Source organism: Hyla sarda, chromosome 8 (genome assembly GCF_029499605.1).
Source record: "Hyla sarda isolate aHylSar1 chromosome 8, aHylSar1.hap1, whole genome shotgun sequence".
Taxonomy (NCBI): Eukaryota; Metazoa; Chordata; class Amphibia; order Anura; family Hylidae; genus Hyla; species Hyla sarda.
In genome coordinates, this window is record NC_079196.1 from 142,197,232 (window position 1) to 142,219,047 (window position 21,816).

The following is a 21,816-nucleotide window of genomic DNA, read 5'->3' on the forward strand; positions in this document are numbered from 1 at the left end:
TTTCTCAAGGGACGCTGGTGAATTGTCTTCTATTGTATTTAGTCACACGTTGTGACTTTTTAATTGACTTTATATCAATAAAATGTATTAATATTATTCAGTAGCAATTGCTCTTTTTTCTTCTTGGTTAGCTTGAATAAATAGATATATGAGCTTTATGTGGTTAGTGATTTTTTTTGTTTGAGAAGCTATATTGACACTTACCTGTTGATTTGTCAGTGATAGTGTAATATGTCAGGCTGGGTTCACACTACGTTTTTTCCCCATACGGGACTGCATACGGCAGGGGGAGCTGAAAACTTGCGCTCCCGTATGCCTTCGTATGCGGTTCCATATGTAATTCATTTCAATAAGTTGACCGGAGTGAAACGCTGACTCCGGTCGGCTCATTTTTGCCCCGTATGCGGTTTTCCACCGGACCTAAAATCGTAGTCGACCATGATTTTAGGTGCGGTGGGAAAACCGCATACGGGGCAAAAATGAGCCGACCGGAGTCAGCGTTTCACTCCGGTCAGCTCATTGAAATGAATTACATACGGAACCGCATACGAAGGCATACGGGAGCGCAAGTTTTCAGCTCCCCTTGCCGTATGCGGTCCCGTATAGGACAAAACGTAGTGTGAACCCAGCCTCACACATAAGCAAAACAAAAACAAAAAATAATTAGTAGAGAACTCTTACCAGAGCAACAATGATAAACGTCCCCCATAAAGACTGAGATTATAGCTTATCAAAGGTTCTCCCTAAACGCGGGAAGAATCCCTCCTCCCCAGGGTCTTATCGCCCCATTTCGCTGACCAATGTAGACATGGGCCCAGATTTATCAAACTGTGTGAGAGAAAAAGTGGAGGGATTTTCCCACAGCAACCAATCACAGCTCAGCTTTCACTTTACCTCAGCTTGTTAGCTGAGCTGTGATTGGTTGCTGTGGAAAAATCCCTCCACTTTTTCTCTCACACAGTTTGATAAATCTGGGATTAAGTTTATCGATGTGTCTTATTGCTTTGGGGCCACACAGAAGACACATACCGCCCCCAACATGTAGAAATAGGGAACTGCTACTGCCTGCTGTGAGCTCCTCCAGCCAGAGCGGGCGTGTCCGTGCAGAATGACCTGTGTTCAGGACACTCCCTCCGCTCCGTGTAATGAGGAGGGGCCAAAGGTCGCTCCAATCGGAAATTACCCGACCATCAGCACGTACATTCCTGGGTACACTGGCTGCCTGGCCGCTACCGCAGCTGTATTACCAAGGCAGCCTTCATAGCATCTGCTGATCCATACACAGCAGCTGAACATGTCGTCGCCAGATCTGGAGAAGCTCCGGATGTCAGGAGCCGGGAAGGCTATAGCTGTGCTGACGAGCGGAGGGGATGCCCAAGGTCAGTACACAGCACCTGATCCTCTTATGTCCCTACTGCACGAGGGCTGCGCTCAGGAACGACGCCTGCAGCCATGCATGTTGTTTCTACCGAGGCCACAGTGGTCCAAAATACTGCACACTAGGCAGTGTTCCGCAATCTGTGGCTCTCCAGCGGTGGCAGAATTACAACTCCTGAAGTCTGTCAGGACACGATAGGAGTTAAAGAACGCCACAATGTGGGGAGCACTACCCTAGGGGGTGTGGTAAGTACTACCCTAGGGGGTGTGGTAAGTACTACCCTAGGGGGTGTGGTAAGTACTACCCTAGGGGGTGTAGTAAGTACTACCCTAGGGGGTGTGGTAAGTACTACCCTAGGGGGTGTGGTAAGTACTACCCTAGGGGGTGTGGTAAGTACTACCCTAGGGGGTGTGGTAAGTACTACCCTAAGGGGTGTGGTAAGTACTACTCTAGGGGGTGTGGTAAGTGACAGTGATGAGGGGGACACGGCTGCCCTGTTATAGATGACATTCAGAGTGTCATGTCAGGTATGCCATCCAAAATCCTACATTTTCTACATTCTCAGTGCTCCCATAGCGGTGATATACATGGTACCCCCAATGTGCTGGATTTCATAACACGCCGTTTAATATATAATTTTTTTTTTTTTTTAAAGGAGTTTGTGACAGATTTCTCCAACCATGTCATCCATACATTACATGTATGTTCAGCTGGGATGTGTCAATTGTAAACCCCAAGCGCTGTTGTGTTCACTCATATTGGTGGTCCTTTATTAGGATTCATCCGTTTATGAGTGATTGTTGTGGCTGTTTATTGTTTACCCTCAGTTCTACAAGAGCAGTTAATTTAACCCCTTCATGACCCAGCCCATTTTCACCTTCATGACCTGGGCATTTTTTGAAAATCTGACCACTGTCACTTTAAACATTAATATCTCTGGAATGCTTTTACTTATCATTCTGATTCCGAGATTGTTTTTTCGTGACATATTCTACTTTATATTATTGGTATAATTTCACAGATATTTGCATCCTTTCTTGGTAAAAAATCAAAAAATTTCATGAAAATTTAGACAATTTAGCATTTTTCTAACTTTGAAAGTCTCTGCTTGAAAGGAAAATGGATATTCCAAATAAATTACATATTGATTCCCATATACAATATGTCTACTTTGTGTTTGCATAAAAAAATTGACAAGTTTTTACTTTTGGAAGACACCAGAGGGCTTCAAAGTTCCGCAGCAATTTTCCAATTTTTCTCAAGATTTTCAAAATCGTAATTTTTCAGGGCCCAGTTCAGGTTGGAAGTGGATTTTAAGGATCTTCATATTAGAAATACCCCATAAATGACCCCATTATAAAAACTGCACCCCCCCCAAAGTATTCAAAATGACATTCAGTAAGTGTTTTAACCCTTTAGGTGTTTCACAGGAATAGCAGCAAAGTGAAGGAGAAAATTCTAAATCTTCATTTTTTACACTCGCATTTTCTTGTAGACCCAATTTTTGAATTTTTACAAGGGGTAAAAGGAGAGAAATCACCCTAAAATTGGTAACCCAATTTCTCTTGAGTAAGGAAATACCTCATATGCGTATGTAAAGTGTTCGGAGGGCGCAGTAGATGGCTCAGAAGGGAAGGAGCGACAATGGGATTTTGGAGAGTGAGTTTTTCTGAAAGGGTTTTTGGGGGGCATGTCCCATTTAGGAAGCCCCTATGGTGCCAGAACAGTGGACCCCCCCCCCACATGTGACCCCATTTTGGAAACTATACCCCTCATGGAATTTAATAAGGGGTGCAGTGAGCATTTACACCCCACTGGCGTTTGACAGATATTTGAAACAGTGGACTGTGCAAATCAAAAATTTTATTTTTCATTTTCACAGACCACTGTTCCAAAAATCTGTCATACACCAGTGGGGTGTAAATGCTCACTGCACCCCTTATTACATTCCATGAGGGGTGTAGTTTCCAAAATGGGGTCACATGTGGATATTTATTGTTTTGCGTTTGTCAGAACTGCTGTAACAATCAGCCACCCCTGTGCAAATCGCCTCAAATGTACATGGTGCACTCTCCCTTCTGGGCCTTGTTGTGCGCCCCCAGAGCACTTTGCGCCCACATGGGGTATCGCCGTACTCAGGAGAAATTGCGTTACAAATTTAGAGGGTCTTTTTTACCTCTTGTGAAAATGAAAAGTATAGGGCAACACCAGCATGTCAGTGTAAAAAAAATAATTTTTTTACACTAACATGCTGGTGTAGACCCCAACTTCACCTTTTCATAAGGGGTTAAAGAAGAAAAAGCCCCCCAAAATTTGTAAGGCAATTTCTCCCGAGTACGGCGATACCCCATATGTGTCCCAAAACTGTTGCCCTGAAATACGACAGGGCTCCAAAGTGAGAGAGCGCCATGCGCATTTCAGGCCTGAATTAGGGATTTGCATAGGGGTGGACATAGGGGTATTCTACGCCAGTGATTCCCAAACAGGGTGCCTCCAGCTGTTGCAAAACTCCCAGCATGCCTGGACAGTCAATGGCTGTCCGGCAATACTGGGAGTTATTATTTTGCAACAGCTGGAGGCTCCGTTTTGGAAACAGTAGCGTACCAGACGTTTTTCATTTTTTGGGGGGAGGGGGGCTGTGTAGGGGTATCTGTATATGTAGTGTTTTTTACTTTTTATTTTAGGTTAGTGTCAGTGTAGTGTAGTGTTTTTAGGGTACAGTCACATGGGCAGAGGTTCACAGCAAGTTTGCCGCTGGAAGTTTGAGCTGCAGCGCAAAATTTGCGCCATCTCAAACTTGCAGCACTCACTGTAAACCTCCGCCCATGTGAGTGTACCCTGTACATTCACATTGGGGGGAGGGGGCAAACATCCAGCTGTTGCAAACTCCGAGCATGCCCTTTGGCTGTCCGTGCATGCTGGGAGTTGTAGTTTTGCAACAGCTGGAGGAACACTGGTTTGGAAACACTAAGTTAAGTAATAAACTTTCAAGTGTTTTGCAACCAAACTTAGTGTTTCCAAACCAGTGTGCCTCCAGCTACAACTCCCAGCATGCATGGTCTGTCAGTGCATGCTGGGAGTTATAGTTTTGCAACAATTGCAACAGCTGGAGGCACTGAGGTAGGAAACGGACAATGTTTCCCAACTAGTGTGCCTCCAGTTGTTGCAAAACTACAACTCCCAGCATGCCCAGACTGCCAAGGCATGCTGGAAGTTGTAGTTCGGCAATATCTGAAGGATCAGATGTTGCCGAACTACAACTTCCAGCATGCTTGGGCAGTCTGGGCATGCTGGGAGTTGTAGTTTTGCAACATCTGGAGGTCCACAGTTTGGAGACCACTGTATAATGGTCTCCAATCTGTGCTCTTCCAGATGTTAGAGAACTACAACTCCCAGCATGCCTGGACAGACTGAGCATGCTGAGATTTGTAGTTTTGCAACATCTGGAAGAGCACAGATTGGAGACCATTATACAGTGGTCTCCAAACTGTGGACCTCCAGATGTTGCAAAACTACAACTCCCAGCATGCCCAGAAAGCCAAAGGCTGTCTGGGCATGCTGGGAGTTGCAGTTTTGAAACTCTCAGAGGCAGCAGTGAGATCGCTTTACGGCGATCTCACTGCTGCCAATGAAGATGCCGCACTGCTGCCGGAAACTCACCTCCGGGACGCAGCGCAGCCGGGACCGCACGGAGGACGCCGGGACCGCTCAGGACACCGCTCCGACGGGTAAGTGACGCCGGGGGACGGGTCAGGGACACTTAGCAGAAACGCTGCTATCAGCTAGTCAGATTTGACCAGCTGATAGCAGCGATCGCTGGGGGGGGGTGGGGGACGAAACCCCCCGTGGTCGCACGGTAAGATGGCTGGCTATCAGTGATAGCCACCATCTTTCCGGGCGCTGCAGGATGCCGCGAGTAGCGGCAGTAATGTCCATGACGTACCTGTATGTCATGGGTCGGGAACACCTTGCCACCCATGACGTACAGGTATGTCATAGGTCGGGAAGGGGTTAAATACAGTGGTCCCTCAAGTTACAATATTAATTGGTTCCAGGATGACCATTGTATGTTGAAACCATGTTGAGACCTTAACTCTATGGAAACCTGGTAATTGGTTCTGAAGCCCCAAAATGTCATCCAAAAATAGGAAAAAGTGAGGATTAAAGAAAAATAAATAGATAACTAATACAGATAAATCAAGTCCTTACATATAAAAGTAAGAACGATCTGCTGGAAGTCGTAAATCACTGTCTGTCAGTTTCCCAACCAGGGTGCCTCCAGCTGTTGCAAAACTACAACTCCCAGCATGCCCGGACAGCCGTTGGCTGTCCGGGCATGCTGGGAGTTTAGTTTTGCAACAGCTGGAGGCACCCTGGTTGGGAAACAAGGGTTTATGTAGAGGACAGGAGCTTCTTCAGGGTCCTATACAGTACACACAGTGTCCCAAATGGAGCCACCCTTGGCGTCCAAAGGAGCAGCTAACCCTGGCACAGGTAAGGAGTAGTACAGAACGTGTAGTTCCTTCTTGTACTGTAGGGGGCGCTAACAGACAGCCATTCAGTGCTTGTACTTAAAGGGGTATTCGAGGCCAAAACCTTTTTTTTATATATCAACTGGCTCTGGAAAGTTAAACAGATTTGTAAAATATATTAAAAGTAAATGGGGCTCAATGAGCCCCATTTACTTTTAATATATTGTCCCTATTTTTACACCGTGGGTATAGGTGTCTGTTGGGTTGCTCGGGTCTTTAGTGACGGTCAGACAGACAGGAGCCTCTCCATTGTGTTTATATTAGATTTGTAAATTACTTTGATTAAAAAATCTTAATCCTTCCAACAGTTATTAGCTTCTGAAGTTGAGTTGTTTTCTGTCTAACTGCTCTCTGATGACGTGTCCCGGGAGCTGTGCAGTTCCTATGGGGATATTCTCCCATCATGCACAGCTCCCGGGACGTGACATAATCATTGAGCAGTTAGACAGAAAACTTCAGAAGCTAATAACTATTGAAAGGATTAAGATTTTTTAATAGAAGTAATTTACAAATCTGTTTAACTTTCCGGAGCCAGTTGATATATATAAAAAAAAGTTTTTGCCTGGAATACCCCTTTAAGTAATAGAGGTGATTTACCAGTAAAATGCCAATTCTGATTGGTCAGTTCCTCCAGTTGTGACACGTTTCACAGATCTGGACTTTCCGTAGCATTGTATGTTGAGTCTGGTTTCAAGTTACAATGGTCCAGAAAAGACCATTGTATGTTGAGGCCATTGTAAGTTGAGGGGGTCACTGTATTGCTATTAGCTACATTTCCCCAACCATGTGAATGTACTGTAACATTTGGAGGAAATCTTTAAGCTTGACATTAAAGGCAGTCAGTCAGTATGTTGCTGCAGCTCTGCCCCTTCCTTCTTACCTGTTTTAGAAGTCCTCTCTTTACTTCTGCTCCACCTCCTTCTTTTACTCTAGTCTACCAAGGTCACCAGTTGATCCACACAGTGATCTTTTTCGATACCTAGCCTAACCTATTAGCCACAGCAGCTGCTCAGTAGCTCTGCCAGTCACAGCCATTCAGAGGTGCACATAGATTTCCAATTGAGCTGTGGGTTATAAGGGGAAATGTATCAAAACCTGTGCAGAGGAAAAGTTGACCTTTAGCCCATAGCAACTGATCAGATTGCTTCTTTATTTTTTTTTAGAAGCCTTTTTAAAAATTGAAGAAGCAATCTGTTTGCTATGGGCAACGGGTCAGATTTTCCTCTGCACAGGTTTTCATGTATCTCCCCTTTAAAGGGGTAGTCCAGTGGTGAAAAACGTATCCCCTATCCTAAGGATAGGGGATAAGTTTGAGATCGCGGGGGGTCCGACCGCTGGGGCCCCCCGCGATCTCTCTGTACGGGGCCCCGGCTCTCCGCCGAGATAGCGGGTGTCGACCCCCGCACGAGGCGGCGGCCGACACGCCCCCTCAATACATCTCAATGGCAGAGCCGGAGATTGCCGAAGGCAGCGCTTCGGCTCTGCCATAGAGTTGTATTGAGGGGGCATGTCGGCCGCCGCTTCATGCGGGCTGTCGGGGCTCCGTACAGGAGATCGCGGGGGGCCCCAGGGGTCGGACCCCCCGCGATCTGCAACTTATCCCCTATCCTTAAGATAGGGGATAAGTTGTAAACCACTGAGTCACCACTGGACTACTCCTTTAATGCCTACAAGCTAGCTGGCAAACAACCAAACCAGAATAGAAGGGGAGAAGACACAAATAATGCAGTAATCTGCAAAAAGAATCAACACTGGCCAGGTTCCATGCAGAAAATCTCATCCACTGTGGGTTTTATATGTAAAATTTCCACGATGTGTGAATTTACCCCTTTAAAGCACATGTGCACAGTATTTCTTTATCCCCTTAAGGACTCGGCGTTTTTGCACTTTCATTTTTTTCCTCCTTGCCTTTAAAAAAAAAAAAAAAAAAATCATAATCCTTTAACCCCTTAAGGACTCAGGGTTTTTCCGTTTTTGCAATTTCGTTTTTTCCTCCTTACCTTTTAAAAATCATAACCCTTTCAATTTTCCACCTAAAAATCCATATTATGGCTTATTTTTTGCGTCGCCAATTCTACTTTGCAGTGACATTAGTCATTTTACCCAAAAATGCACAGCGAAACGGAAAAAAAATCATTGTGCGACAAAATCGAAAAAAAAAACGCCATTTTGTAATTTTGGGGGCTTCCGTTTCTACGCAGTGCATATTTCGGTAAAAATTACACCTTATCATTATTTTGTAGGTCCATACGGTTAAAATGATACCCTACTTATATAGGTTTGATTTTGTCGCACTTCTGGAAAAAATCATAACTACATGCAGGAAAATTTATACGTTAAAAAATGTCCTGTTCTGACCCCTATAACTTTTTTATTTTTCCACGTACAGGGCGGTATGAGGACTCATTTTTTGCACCGTGATCTGAAGTTTTTATCGGTATGATTTTTGTTTTGATCAGACTTTTTGATCACTTTTTATTCATTTTTTTAATGGTATAAAAAGTGACCAAAATACGCTTTTTTGGACTTTGGAATTTTTTTGCGCGTACGCCATTGACCTTGCGGTTTAATTAATGATATATTTTTATAGTTCGGACATTTACGCACGCGGCGATACCACATATGTTTATTTTATTTTTATTTTTTACATTGTTTTAATTTTTTTGTGGGAAAAGGGGGGTGATTCAAACTTTTATTAGGGAAGGGTTTTAAATGACCTTTTATTAACACTTTTTTTTTACATTTTTTTTTGCAGTGTTATAGGTCCCATAGGGACCTATAACACTGCACACACTGATCTCCTATGCTGATCACTGGCGTGTATTAACACGCCTGTGATCAGCATTATCGGCGCTTGACTGCTCCTGCCTGGATCTCAGGCACGGAGCAGTCATTCGTCGATCGGACACCGAGGAGGCAGGTAAGGGACCTCCCGGTGTCCGATCAGCTGTTCGCGACGCCGCGATTTCACCGCGGCGGTCCCGAACAGCCCGACTGAGCAGCCGGGATACTTTCAGTTTCACTTTAGAAGCGGCGGTCAGCTTTGACCGCCGCTTCTAAATGGTTAATACCGCAAATCGCCGCGATCGGCGATGTGTGGTATTAGCCGCGGGTCCCGGCCGTTGATGAGCGCCGGGACCGAAGCGATATTATGCAGGATCGCGGCGCGATCCCGCTTCATATCGCGGGAGCCAGCGCAGGACGTAAATATACGTCCTGCGTCGTTAAGGGGTTAACCCAGCCATTTTACACCTTAGGACCCGGCCATTTTTTGCACATCTGACCACTGTCACTTTAAACATTAATAACTCTGGAATGCTTTTAGTTATCATTCTGATTCCGATATTGTTTTTTCGTGACATATTCTACTTTAACATAGTGGTACAATTTTGTGGTAACTTGCAGCCTTTCTTGGTGAAAAATCCCAAAATTTGATGAAAAATTTGAAAATTTAGCATTTTTCTAACTTTGAAGCTATCTGCTTGTAAGGAAAATGGATATTCCCAAAAAAAATTTAATTCACATATACAATATGTCCACTTGATGTTTGCATCATAAAATTGACAAGTTTTTACTTTTGGAAGACACCAGAGGGCTTCAAAGTTAAGCAGCAATTATCCAATTTTTCGCAAAATTTCCAAAATCACAATTTTTCAGGGACCAGTTCAGGTTTGCAGTGGATTTGAAGGGTCTTCATCTTAGAAATACCCCACAAATGACCCCATTATAAAAACTGCACCCCCCAAAGTATTCAAAATTACATTCAGTCAGCATTTTAACCCTTTAGGTGTTTCACAGGAATAGCAGCAAAGTGAAGGAGAAAATTCACAATCTTAATTTTTTACACTCGCATGTTCTTGTAGACCATATTTTTGAATTTTTACAAGGGGTAAAAGGAGAAAATGGATTGTTATTTTTGTAGCCCAATTTCTCTCGAATAAGCGCATACCTCATATGTCTATGTAAATTGTTTGGCGGGCGCAGTAGAGGGCTCAGAAGCGAAGGAGCGACAAGGGGATTTTGGAGAGTACGTTTTTCTGAAATGGTTTTTGGAGGGCATGTTGCATTTAGGAAGCCCCTATGGTGCCAGAACAGCAACCCCCCCCCACATGGCATACCATTTTGGAAACTAGACCCCTTGAGGAACATAACAAGGAATAAAGTGAGCCTTAATACCCCACAGGTGTTTCACGACTTTTGCATATGTAAAAAAATATATAATTTTTTTCACTAAAATGTGTTTCCCCCCCCAAAATTTCACATTTTTGCAAGGGTTAATAGCAGAAAATACCCCCAAAATTTGTAACCCCCATCTCTTCTGAGTATGGAGGTACCCCATAAGTTGACCTGAAGTGCACTACGGGCGAACTACAATGCTCAGAAGAGAAGGAGTCATATTAGGCTTTTTGAGAGCAAATTTTGCTCGGGGGGCATGTCGCATTTAGGAAGCCCCTATGGTGCCAGGACAGCAAAATAACCCCCACATGGCATACCATTTTGGAAACGAGACCCCTTGAAGAACGTAACAAGGGGTACAGTGAGCATTTACAACCCACTGGTGTCTGTCAGATCTTTGAAACAGTGGGCTGTACAAAATGTTTTATTTGCACAGCCCACTGTTCCAAATCTCTGTCGGACACCAGAGGGGTGTAAATTCTCACTGCACCCCTCATTACATTCCGTGAGGGGTGTAGTTTCCGAAATGGGGTCACATGTTTTTTTTTTTTTTTGTTTTTTTTGCGTTTGTCAAAACCGCTGTAACAATCAGCCACCCCTGTGCAAATCACCTCAAATGTACATGGTGCACTCTCCCTTCTTGGCCTTGTTGTGCGCCCCCAGAGCACTTTGCGCCCACATATGGGGTATCTCCGTAGTCGGGAGAAATTGCATTACAAATTTTGGGGGGCTTTTTTCCCTTTTACCTCTTGTCAAGATGAAAAGTATAGGGCAACACCAGCATGTTAGTGTACAAAATTTATTTTTTTACACTAACATGCTGTTGTAGACCCCAACTTCACCTTTTCATAAGGGGTGAAAGGAGAAAAAGCCCCCCAAAATTTGTTAGGCAATTTCTCCCGAGTACGACGATACCCCATATGTGACCCTAAACTGTTGCCTTGAAATACGACAGGGCTCCAAATTGAGAGCGCCATGCGCATTTGAGGCCTGAATTAGGGATTTGCATAGGGGTGGACATAGGGGTATTCTACGCCAGTGATTCCCAAACAGCAATACTGGGAGTTGTTGTTTTGGAAACAGTGGCGTACCAGACGTTTTTCATTTTCATTGGGGAGGGGAGGGGAGGGGGGCTGTGAGGGGGGCTGTGTAGGGGTATGTGTATATGTAGTGTTTTTTTACTTTTTATTTTATTTTGTGTTAGTGTAGTGTAGTGTTTTTAGGGTACAGTCACACGGGCGGGGGATTACAGCGAGTTTCCCGCTGCGAGTTTGAGCTGCCGCGCAAAATTTGCTGCATCGCAAACTTGCAGCCTGATAATCACTGTAAGCCCCCTGCCCATGTGAATGTATCCTGTACATTCACACGGGGGGGACCTCCAGCTGTTGCAAAACTACAACTCCCAGCATGCACAGTCTATCAGTGCATGCTGGTAGTTATAGTTTTGCAGCAGCTGGAGGCACATGGGTTGGGAAACACTGAGTTAGGAAACAGACAATGTTTCCCAACCAGTGTGCCTCCAGTTGTTGCAAAACCACAACTCCCAAACATTCTCAGGCATGCTGGAAGTAGTAGTTCGGCAACATCTTTAGAGCCAGATGTTGCCAAACTACAACTCCCAGCATGCTTGGAGTTGTAGTTTTGCAACACCTGGAGGACTACAGTTTGCAGACCACTAATACAGTGGTTCCCAATCTGTGCCCTTCCAGATGTTGCAAAACTACAACTCCCAGTATGCCCTTACTGTCCAGGCATGCTGGGAGTTGTAGTTCTGCAACATCTGAAGGGCCAGATGTTGCAAAACTACAACTCCCAGTATGCCCTTACTGTCCAGGCATGCTGGGAGTTGTAGTTCTGCAACATCTGAAGGGCCAGATGTTGCATAACTACAACTCCCAGCATGCCTGGACAGTAAGGGCATGCTGAGGATGTGTAGTTTTGCAACATCTGGAAGGGCACAGTGGTCCAAAAACTGTGGACCTCCAGATGTTGCAAAACTGCAACTCCCAGCATGCCCAGACGCCAAGGGCTGTCTGGGCATGCTGGGAGTTGTAGTGTACAGGGTACCATTACAGCAATGCATGTCGCTTTACGGCGACGTGCATTGCTGTAAAGGGCCCGACCGCGGCTGAAGATCTACTCACCTGTCGCCGCCGCCATCTTCATCGCCGGGATCCGGGTCTTCAGGGACGAGGTAAGTACTGGGGCCGGTCCCCAGCACTCCCCCGTCCCCCGCCGCGTCCTCTGGTGTTCCTCCCGTCCTCTTTGGACTTTCAGGGGCCGGGCAGGACGGGAGGAAGTAACCGCCCCCCCACTGCGATTGGTCGGTAAACTAACCAACGGATCGCAGGGGATCGGAGGAGGTGGCAGGCTTGCCACCTCGCTCCTAGGCTCCAGCATGGTCCTGGCTGTCTGTGACAGCCGGGATCATGCAAAATTACCGGGCGGTCGGGTCCCAGAGACCCGATCAGCCCGGTATCGCCGCAGATCGCAAGGGCGATTTCCCTTGCGATTTGCGGCGATCACCGACATGGGGGCCTACATGGCCCCTCTCGGCGTTTGCCCTGGATGCCTGCTGAAGCATTTCAGCAGGCATCCGCTTCCGATCTCTGTAAAATTACGTCCTGGGTCCTGAACAGGTTAAATTTTGCACCTAAAAATCCATATGATGGCTTATTTTTTGCGCCACCAATTCTACTTTGTAATGACATCACTCATTTTACCCAAAAATCTACGGTGAAATGAAAAAAAAACAAAAACATTGTGCGACAAAATTGAAGAAAAACGCAATTTTGTAAATTTTGGGGCCTTCCGTTTCTACGCAGTAAATTTTTCAGTAAAATTGACACCTTATCTATATACTGTAGGCCCATACGAATAAAATGATACCCTTCTTATATAGGTTTGATTTTGTCGTACTTCTGGAAAAAATCATAACTAAATGCAGGAAAATTTTATACGTTTAAAGTTGTACTCTTCTGACCCCTATAACTTTTTTTTCTCCCCACGTATGGGGTGGTATGAGGGCTATTTTTTTGCACCGTGATCTGACGTTTTTAGCTGTACCATTTTTGTATTGATTGGACTTTTTGATTGCTTTTTATTCTTTTTTTTTAATTTTTTTTTCATGATATAAAAAGTTACCAAAAATACGCTATTTTGGACTTTGGAATTTTTTTTCGCGCACGCCATTGACCGTGCAGTTTAATTAACGATATATTGTTATAATTCGGACATTTCCACACGTGGCAATGCCACATGTTTTATTTTTATTTACAATGTTTTTTTTTTATTTATTTATTTATTTTTTATTTCATTTTTTTTTAAATGGGAAAAGGGGGTGATTCAAACTTTTATTAGGGAAGAGTTAAATAATCTTCACTTATTTTTTATTTATTTATTTATTTATTTTGCTGTTTTATAGCTCCCATAGGTGGCTATAAACACACAATGATCTTTTACATTGATCAATCCCGAACAGCCCCCTGAGCTAACCAGCATCGTCTGACTTTTTTCACTTTAGACGCGGCGTTCAACTTTGAACGCCGCGTCTAAAGGGTTAATAGCGCGTGGCCCCGCGTTATAGAAAGGGAGCGGACTCAGGACGTACAGGTATGCCTGAGTCCTTAAGGGCTTTTAAGGGGTACTTAAAGTACTGGTCCTGGCTCCAGAAAGTTAAACAGATTTGTAAATGACTTTTATAATGACTATTAAAAATCTTAATCTTACGAGTACTTATCAGCTGCTGAAGTTGAGCCGTTGTTTTCTGTCTGACAACAGTACTCTCTGCTGACACCTCTGTCTGTCTCAGGAACTGTCTAGAGCAGCATAGGTTTGCTATGGGGATTTGCTCCTACTCTGGACAGTTCCTGAGACAGACAGCTCCTGATGTAATCTCCCAGTACAGGATGTTGCCGTACTGTACTTATGCCCTGTCAGGCAGAGTCCCTGCGTGTCCTTGGGGCTCTCCTGCAGCAAACCCTATAGTATTTACAGGTTATGTGTAGTTATGTATTCTAAGTGTAATGTGCCTTTTGAAGGAGAACTACGGGATTGAAAAATGTATCCCCTATCCTAAGAATAGGGGATAAGTTTCAGACCGCGGGGGGTCCGACCGCTGGGACCCTCCCGCGATCTCCCGTATGGGGCCCCGGCTCTCTGGTTAGAGAGGGCGTGTTGACCACCGCACAAAGCAGCGGCCGACACGCCCCCTCCATACACTTCTATGGGAGAGTCAGAAATTGCCGAAGGCATCGCTTCGGCTCTCCCATTGCAGTAAATGGAGGGCGCGTGTCAGCCGCCGCCTCGTGCAGTGGTCGACACGCGCTCTCTATGCAGAGAGCCGTGGCCCCGTACGGGAGATCGTTGGGGGACCCCCCACGATCTGAAACTTATCCCCTATCCTTATGCTTGAGAAAGGCTGCATGGGCGGCTGAAACGTAGCAAATTGGAATAAAGCCACCTTGAATAACTACTTCTGTGTGCTGCAACCATATTTTCTTGTGGATCACTGTGGGCCCCGGACCTGGGCCTTTACTGTTGCCTGCGCCGGACTGACTTTCCTATACTGAGGTGCTGCTCACCCTGGACTTTGTGTGGGTGTGGGCATGTGTGTGTGTGTATATATATATTTTTATATATATATATATATATATATATATATATATATATATATATATATATATATATATATATATAATCGGTGGAATTGAAATAGTAAAAGATAATTTAGCAAATTTGGTGGTTTTTCTTTTCTACACCATTTACTTTGTGGTGGAGCTAACATGTTAGTTTGATACTTTAGGCCGGTCTGATTACAGCGATACCAGATTTGTATAGTTTCCGTTATGTTTTAAAAACATTTTTTAAAATTCTGAACTTTTTCAAAATTTTTTAATTGCCATTTTTTTGACCCCTGTAGCTTAAAAATAAAAATTCACATACCAGGCTGTATGAGGGCTAATTTTTGGCGTCATAATCAGTTTTTTGTATCGGTACCATTTTGGTATTGATCTGACTTTTTAATTGCTTTATAACTTTCTAGCCCACCAGGGAGCATTCACAGTTCCCTTTAGATGCCGCTGTCAGCTTTGACAGTGGCGATCTAAAGGGTTAATAGATCGCCGCAGGCTGGCTATAACTGGCAGCCCTCCGGCTACTGAGAACAGCCTGGGACTGCAGAGTACGGAGCAGGCAGGAGTCGGGAGCCCGCTCCATACAGACTGCTGAGCGCCGCTGCGCTTGTAAGGTCCGGCCCTGCTTGCCCGAAGACGGGCTAAGGGCTGGAAAAATTCACCTGCCCGGAACTGCATGTCCCGGGCGTCTTGAGATAGGCATTCCACATCCCTGAGTATACAGCAGCTGATAAGTACTGGATGGATTAAGATTTTTAAATAGAAGTAATTTACAAATCTATTTAACTTTCTGGCACTAGTTGATTCAATAAAAATAGTTTTAAACCAGAGTACCCCTTTATCCCCTGACTGTAATGGCCCTACCGATGCTCTTTTAAATGTCAGAAGATTAAAGAAAAAAAAAATCAACTGTACTTAAAGAGAAACTTACAGCTGGTTCACCTGCAATAAACCCAACACACGGCTATAGTGCAGATGAACCGGATTTCAACAAGGTATCACCTATTCGGATCCGCAGTTTGGTTCCGGTGATACCCATAGTATTAGTCTCCATTGCCAATAGCCAGCATTATGCAAACCCAGCTATGACCTCCTCAGCATTTCCCTGTCCAGCTCTAAAACTTTTCAGCCGATAAGGGAGCAAAGAGCCTGATGACAACTGGTGCATTTGTTGTGGTCAGTTGAAGCCCAAAACTGATCCTGATGCAATGGCCATATGTGGACGCAGCCTTAAAGGCTGAAACCAATGTTATTCTTTGAGTCTTTTCACATAGTCCTTTAAAATAAATGCACTCTTAAAATGCAAAGTGTCTGCTACTTTTACTTATGCCCCTTTTGTGGTCATACACCCAAAATGTGAACACATGTATGTCTTGGATGCTTTATAGACACTCATTCATATGGTGTCCGTGCACCACCCCATTTTAACATTGAATGAAAAAGCTATAGGATATATTAGGGCTGGGCGGTATACCGGTTCATACCAAAATTCCGGGCATGCTGGGAGATGTAGTTTTGCAACAGCTGGAGGTCCGCAGGTTTGAGACCACTGCTGTACGCTGTATCCCTATGCCTGGGCTGCAAAAGATAAAGAAAATAAACTTTAACTTACCTATGTCGGACTTACGCTGGGGTCGGGAACGTTGGACAGCCGTCAGCCTATCACCGGCCGGAGCGATGTCCCACCCGGCCAGTGATAGGCTGAGCCCACTGTCATGTAAGGAGCTCTGGCCGGCTTCTTACATGACAGTGCGTTTAACCTATCACTGGCCGGGTGGGACATCTCTCCGGCCGGTGATAGGCTGACGGCTGTCCGACGTTCCCGACCCCAGCGTAAGTCCGACATAGGTAAGTTAAAGTTTATTTTCTTTATCTTTTGCAGCCCAGGCATAGGGATACAGCGTACAGCAGTGGTCTCAAACCTGCGGACCTCCAGCTGTTGCAAATCTACAACTCCCAGCATGCCCGGACAGCCGTTGGCTGTCCGGGCATGCTGGGAGTTGTAGTTTTGCAATATCTGGAGGTCCGCAGGTTAGAGACCACTGGCATACAGTTTAGAGTTCCATCGCTGGCGGCCCCCAACAAAGAGGAGGGGGGCAGTGCTTGCGGATGACATATGTCGGTAGTACCCCGCTGGGCTTATCATTAATTGGGGGGAGCAGAACAGCACTGGCGGGTAACATGATTTGGTGGGGGGGAGCAGAACAGTGCTGGCAGGTAAGATGATTTGGGGGGGATGAAAGAAATACCGTTATATACCGTGAAACAGCCCTAAGTTACAAAAATACAGTGATACACATATTTGGTCTTACTGCCCAGCTCTAGGATATATGGACCAAATACCTGGTGAGCTGTACCTTCTGCTTGCTTATGTCTACATACTTATGTCATCAGTATTGCATTTGTTTTCCAGATCCAGGGGAGAACTCACTTCATAAATGCACTTTTTACCTTAGAAAATGGTAAACATTATGGGGGAGATTTATCAAAACCTGTCCAGAGGACAGCTCACTTTTTTTCATTTTTAACAAGGCCTCTGCAAAAAGAAAGAAGCGATCTGATTGGTTGCTATGGGCAACAGCAACATTTCCTCTAGACAGGTTTTGATTGCCTTTTTTTTTATTATACAGGAATGAATGCTGCAGTCCGCGCTGTAACTCGGATGGGTATTTACGTTGGAGCTAAAGTTTTTCACATATATGAGGTATTTGACAGTTTCTATATGCAATCAATTTATTATGCCTTACTTGTACTAAGCCTGAATTACAGCATGTATAGAATTTCACAGCTGTGTTTTAAAGTTGTAGTAGCTTTAGAGCTGAAATCTTTTGGCACAAGTGTCTTTCCATAGCTCGTACTGAATATGTACATTATGGAAAGTTTAGTCTTTACACCATGTGCTAAAAAAATAACTCCGTGTCAGAGCCCTATGTTTGGTGTTTTTTTTTTTTTTTTTTTTTTTTAAATATTAAGCTACTGTTGTTTTTTCTTTTGTTAAAAAAATAAATAAAAAAATAAAAAATCTTAATCTTCCACTTTTTAACACTTTATATCCGCTTCTGCGTCACATCCCGAAAAATGTAATACAGACAGAGTGCTCCCATACAAATGTAATACAGCCAGACTTGTATTGCGGGTGGCACTGATTAAACTGATACTTACCATGAGCCGATTTGTTCTTCTGTTTGCCTGTTATCCCTCTTTTTCCAATTTTGTAAATCAGCATCTTGGTGCACATGAAGCACTCACAGGCTTTCACAAGCACATTGATGTTACGGCTGCTGGTTCCTCACTCTGCCTGGCAAATAAATATCCATAACCCTTCCATTGCCTGCTCAGGGTGTGTTCACACCACGATTTTACTTTACGGTTTCGGCATATGGTTTCATAAAAAAAAAAAAAAAAAGTATGCAACCGTACAGAAAACCGTGCCCATAGACTTCCCATTCGAAACCATATGCACCATAATGTATACAGTAGTCTCCGTTTTTAAAACCATATGCACCATACGATACGCACCATGAATAATTTTTCCATGATCAAAAATATGCTCTTTGGGATTTCGGAATTGTCTCAGTTTTTTACTTTTTTTTTTTTTTTTTCCGGACAGAAAACTGTGGCCTACCACTGTTTTTGGTCCGGGTGAAAACTGTATTAAACTGTGTGCGTCTTTTAAACATGGGAGTCAGTGGGAACCGTACAGAACCGTATGTGTGTACGGTTCCATCCGGTATTCACCATACAGTTTTTGGCTTTGCTCAGTTTTTTTTTTTTTCAAACTAGTAAAACTTTATTCATAATGGAGTGAAAAGTTTAAAACGTGTACGTTTCTTTCTTAAAAAACTGATGCAAGCGGACATCATTTTTCAAACCGTATAGTTTTCAACCATATACAGATAAAACTTTGTACACACATTTTGATACAGTTTAGTCAGGTTTTGAGGAATCGTTTTTTTTTTTTATCAAAAACCTGATACAGGAACTGTATTGCAAAAACATGGTGTGAACCCAGCCTTACACAGGCTCCAAAATGGCTGCAGCTCTGAAGCAGCGGCGTATGTGCAGATGTAAGCAGAATGGAGCAAGCAGGCAGACGGAGGATCTTGAATATTTATTAGCCAGACAGAATAACCAGCAGCTGTGACTTCAGTGTGCTTGTGGAAGCCTGTGAGCGCCTGTTAACGGAAAAAGGAGGAAAAGAAGCGAACGAAAGAACAGATCGGCTCGTAGTTAGTATTATTTTAATCAGTGCTTAATCAGGTTAGTGTGGGTGACGCTGATGAGTGATTCCCTTCAATAGTCATGTTACCTCCATAACAGCTAGAACTTCCACATAAAATCAGTGAACCAAAACAGACAGAGTTTTCCATCTGGGTTCCCAGTGTTTTAACCCCTTAAGGACCAGTTTTTTTTTTTCCGTTTCTGCACTTTCATTTTTTCCTCCTTACCTTTTAAAATATCATAACGCTTTAAATATTGCACCTAAAAATCCATATGTTTTTTTCTTTTTTTGCGCCACCAATTTTATTTTGTAATGACATCGGTAATTTTACTCAAATCTACGACGAAACGGAAAAAGAAATCATTGTGCGACAAAATTGAAGAAAAAACACAATTTTGTGACATTTGGGGGCTTCCGTTTCTATATAGTAAATTTTTCAGTAAAAATGACACATTCTCTTTATTCTGTAGGTCCATACGATTAAAATGATACCCTACTTTTATAGGTTTGATTTTGTCGTACTTCTGGAAACAATCATAACTACATGCAGGAAAATGTATATGTTTTAAAATTGTCATCTTCTGACCCCTATAACTTTTTTTATTTTTCCACGTACGTGGTGGTATGGGGGCTAATTTTTTGCGCCGTGATCTAAAGTTTTTAGTTGTACCATTTTGGTATTGATTGGACTTTTTGACCGCTTTTTATTCATTTTTCCATGATCAAAAATACGCTATTTGGGATTTCGGAATTTTTTTGCATGTACGTCATTGACCGTCCCTGTGGTTTATTTAACTATATATTTTTATAGTTCAGACCATTTCCACAGGTGGCGATACCACATGTTTGTTTTTATTTACACTTTATTTTTATTAGTTTTTTTTCTGTTTCCTTTAGTGTGCCACAGAGTCAAATTCTAGGGATCACAGTGGTTTAATATCTGCATATGTGTTTGCTATGCCATGTATAAAAACCCCAATCCAAATAGGATAAGAGTTAATTATGAAGCCAATCAGTATGGACTAGGGATCGACCGATTATCGGTATGGCCGATATCGGCCGATAATCACGATTTTGGGCATTATCGCTATCGGCAATTACCTTGCCGATAAGCCGATAATGCACCCACCGCACCGCGACCGTCCCTGCCCCCCCGACCAACCGCACCGCGTCGCACCCCCCCACCGTAGTGCTGGGCGGTATACCGGTATGGATTTTTGCCCATACCGCTATACCACTCGGGCCCCTCCCCCACCCTCTGAGTCAATAAAAAAAATATTTAACTTACCCGTAATGGGGGGTGGTCCGGGCCATCTATCCTTCCTTCCTTCCTGTAGTGTCCAGCGGCATTCCGGTTGGAGGGTGAACCGGTCCGGGCTGTCCTTCTCCGGGGGTCCTCTCCACTCCGGGCAGGCTCCGGCCTAGTACGCTGCATAGACGCTGCTACGCCGTGACGTCAGGTGTTTCGCTGCGCACGGGCGTCACTGTGCAGCGGCGTCTATGCATCGTACTAGGCCGGAGCCTGCCTGGAGTGGAGAAGAGGACCCCCGGAGAAGGACCGCCCGGACCGGTTCACCCTCCAACCGGAATGCCGCCGGACACTACAGGAAGGAAGGAAGGATGTATGGCCCGGACCACCCTGACAGGTAGGGGGAGAGAAGCGGGGGGTGGTGGCGGACTATGGCACTGCAAAAGCCACTGCAGTGCATTGATTTAAACGCCTGCTTTAAATCAATGATCTGCAGCGGTGTCGAGGGGGGGATAAATAGCCGATAACTTATACCGGAATATAGGTATAAGTTATCGGCTATCGACCGTAACCTCCACCGATTATCGGGATCGGTCCTAAAAAAACCATATGGGTCTATCCCTAGTATGGACTATTCTAGTCTATAGTGATTTGTTGCAGAATGTGCTGGAGGATGGGTTTACCATATGGACTGTGATACAGGTTAAGGGTACATTCAGACGGACAGATCCACAGCTTATTTAATGCTGCGGATCTGCGGAAGCTGGACTCCCTACAGGGTGCGTCAGATGTGCCTGCTCGGTGCGGCAATACGCCACTACGAGCAGACACACTGCGATGTGCTAGTCGCCACTCGCGTTTGCAGTATACTCGCACTCGTCACGGCTGCTTTCTGCCTAGCTCAGGGAGCAGGGGGAGCGGCTGCGATGTGTGCTAGTACACTGCGCATGAGCGGCGACTTGCACATCGTGCAGTGTGTTATTGCCGATCCGAGCAGGCACATCTGAGGCACCAACTAGGGGTCCATCATGGGCGGATCCGCAGCGTAAAATACGCTGTGGATCTGTCCATCTGAATGTACCCTTAGACTGTAGACTGCATTCATTTAGTTGTATTTCTGGATTGCTTATCACTCAAAACATAGAAAACTATGACATTTACAGTTGTTACATAATGCATAAGGAAGTGGTTTATATTGCAGCACAATATTTTATTTTTTAAATTGAAATTATCAGAGTAGTTTAGTATGTACAAATGCACATAGTAATAAAAGGTTGGTCATGTTGGGTTTTAAAGTAAGGTGCCCCGTATATGACCATGCTGTCATGTCTCAGTTTCTCAGTTTCAAATTAAATTGTTGATATTCTGCATTAGGTTTTTATTCTCTTTGTAGGGATATGAAGGCTTGGTTGAAGGTGGTGATTGCATCAAACCAGCAAATTGGCTAAGTGTGTCAAACATAATCCAGTTGGTAAGTTCAATAAACAAAGCATAAATTGTTTATTTCAGTATGTCCATGGTTGTTGAACCTTTCAATCTGTATGTGGCATATTAAATTATTTAATGTGTTCAATTAAAGAACTAATTTAAACAATCCATCTCAATGTCTTTTTTGGCACCTACAT

The 21,816-nt window shown here is 44.1% G+C and overlaps 1 protein-coding gene across 2 annotated transcripts in view; it reads left to right on the forward strand.

Annotated features, from left to right (window-relative positions):
• The first annotated feature begins 951 nt into the window (after nucleotides 1-951).
• The window catches only part of PFKL (phosphofructokinase, liver type), a 254,617-nt gene continuing 233,752 nt past the window's right edge, over nucleotides 952-21,816 (forward strand). The window contains exons 1-3 of one of the 2 annotated variants that reach the window (XM_056533478.1): nucleotides 952-1,379; nucleotides 17,351-17,424; nucleotides 21,585-21,662. In XM_056533478.1, coding sequence (XP_056389453.1) covers nucleotides 1,295-1,379; nucleotides 17,351-17,424; nucleotides 21,585-21,662 — 237 coding nt within the window. In that variant the 5' untranslated portion in view covers nucleotides 952-1,294. Of the gene's footprint in view, nucleotides 1,380-1,472; nucleotides 1,624-17,350; nucleotides 17,425-21,584; nucleotides 21,663-21,816 lie in introns of those variants that run through there. The other variant, XM_056533479.1, reaches the window with a different exon arrangement.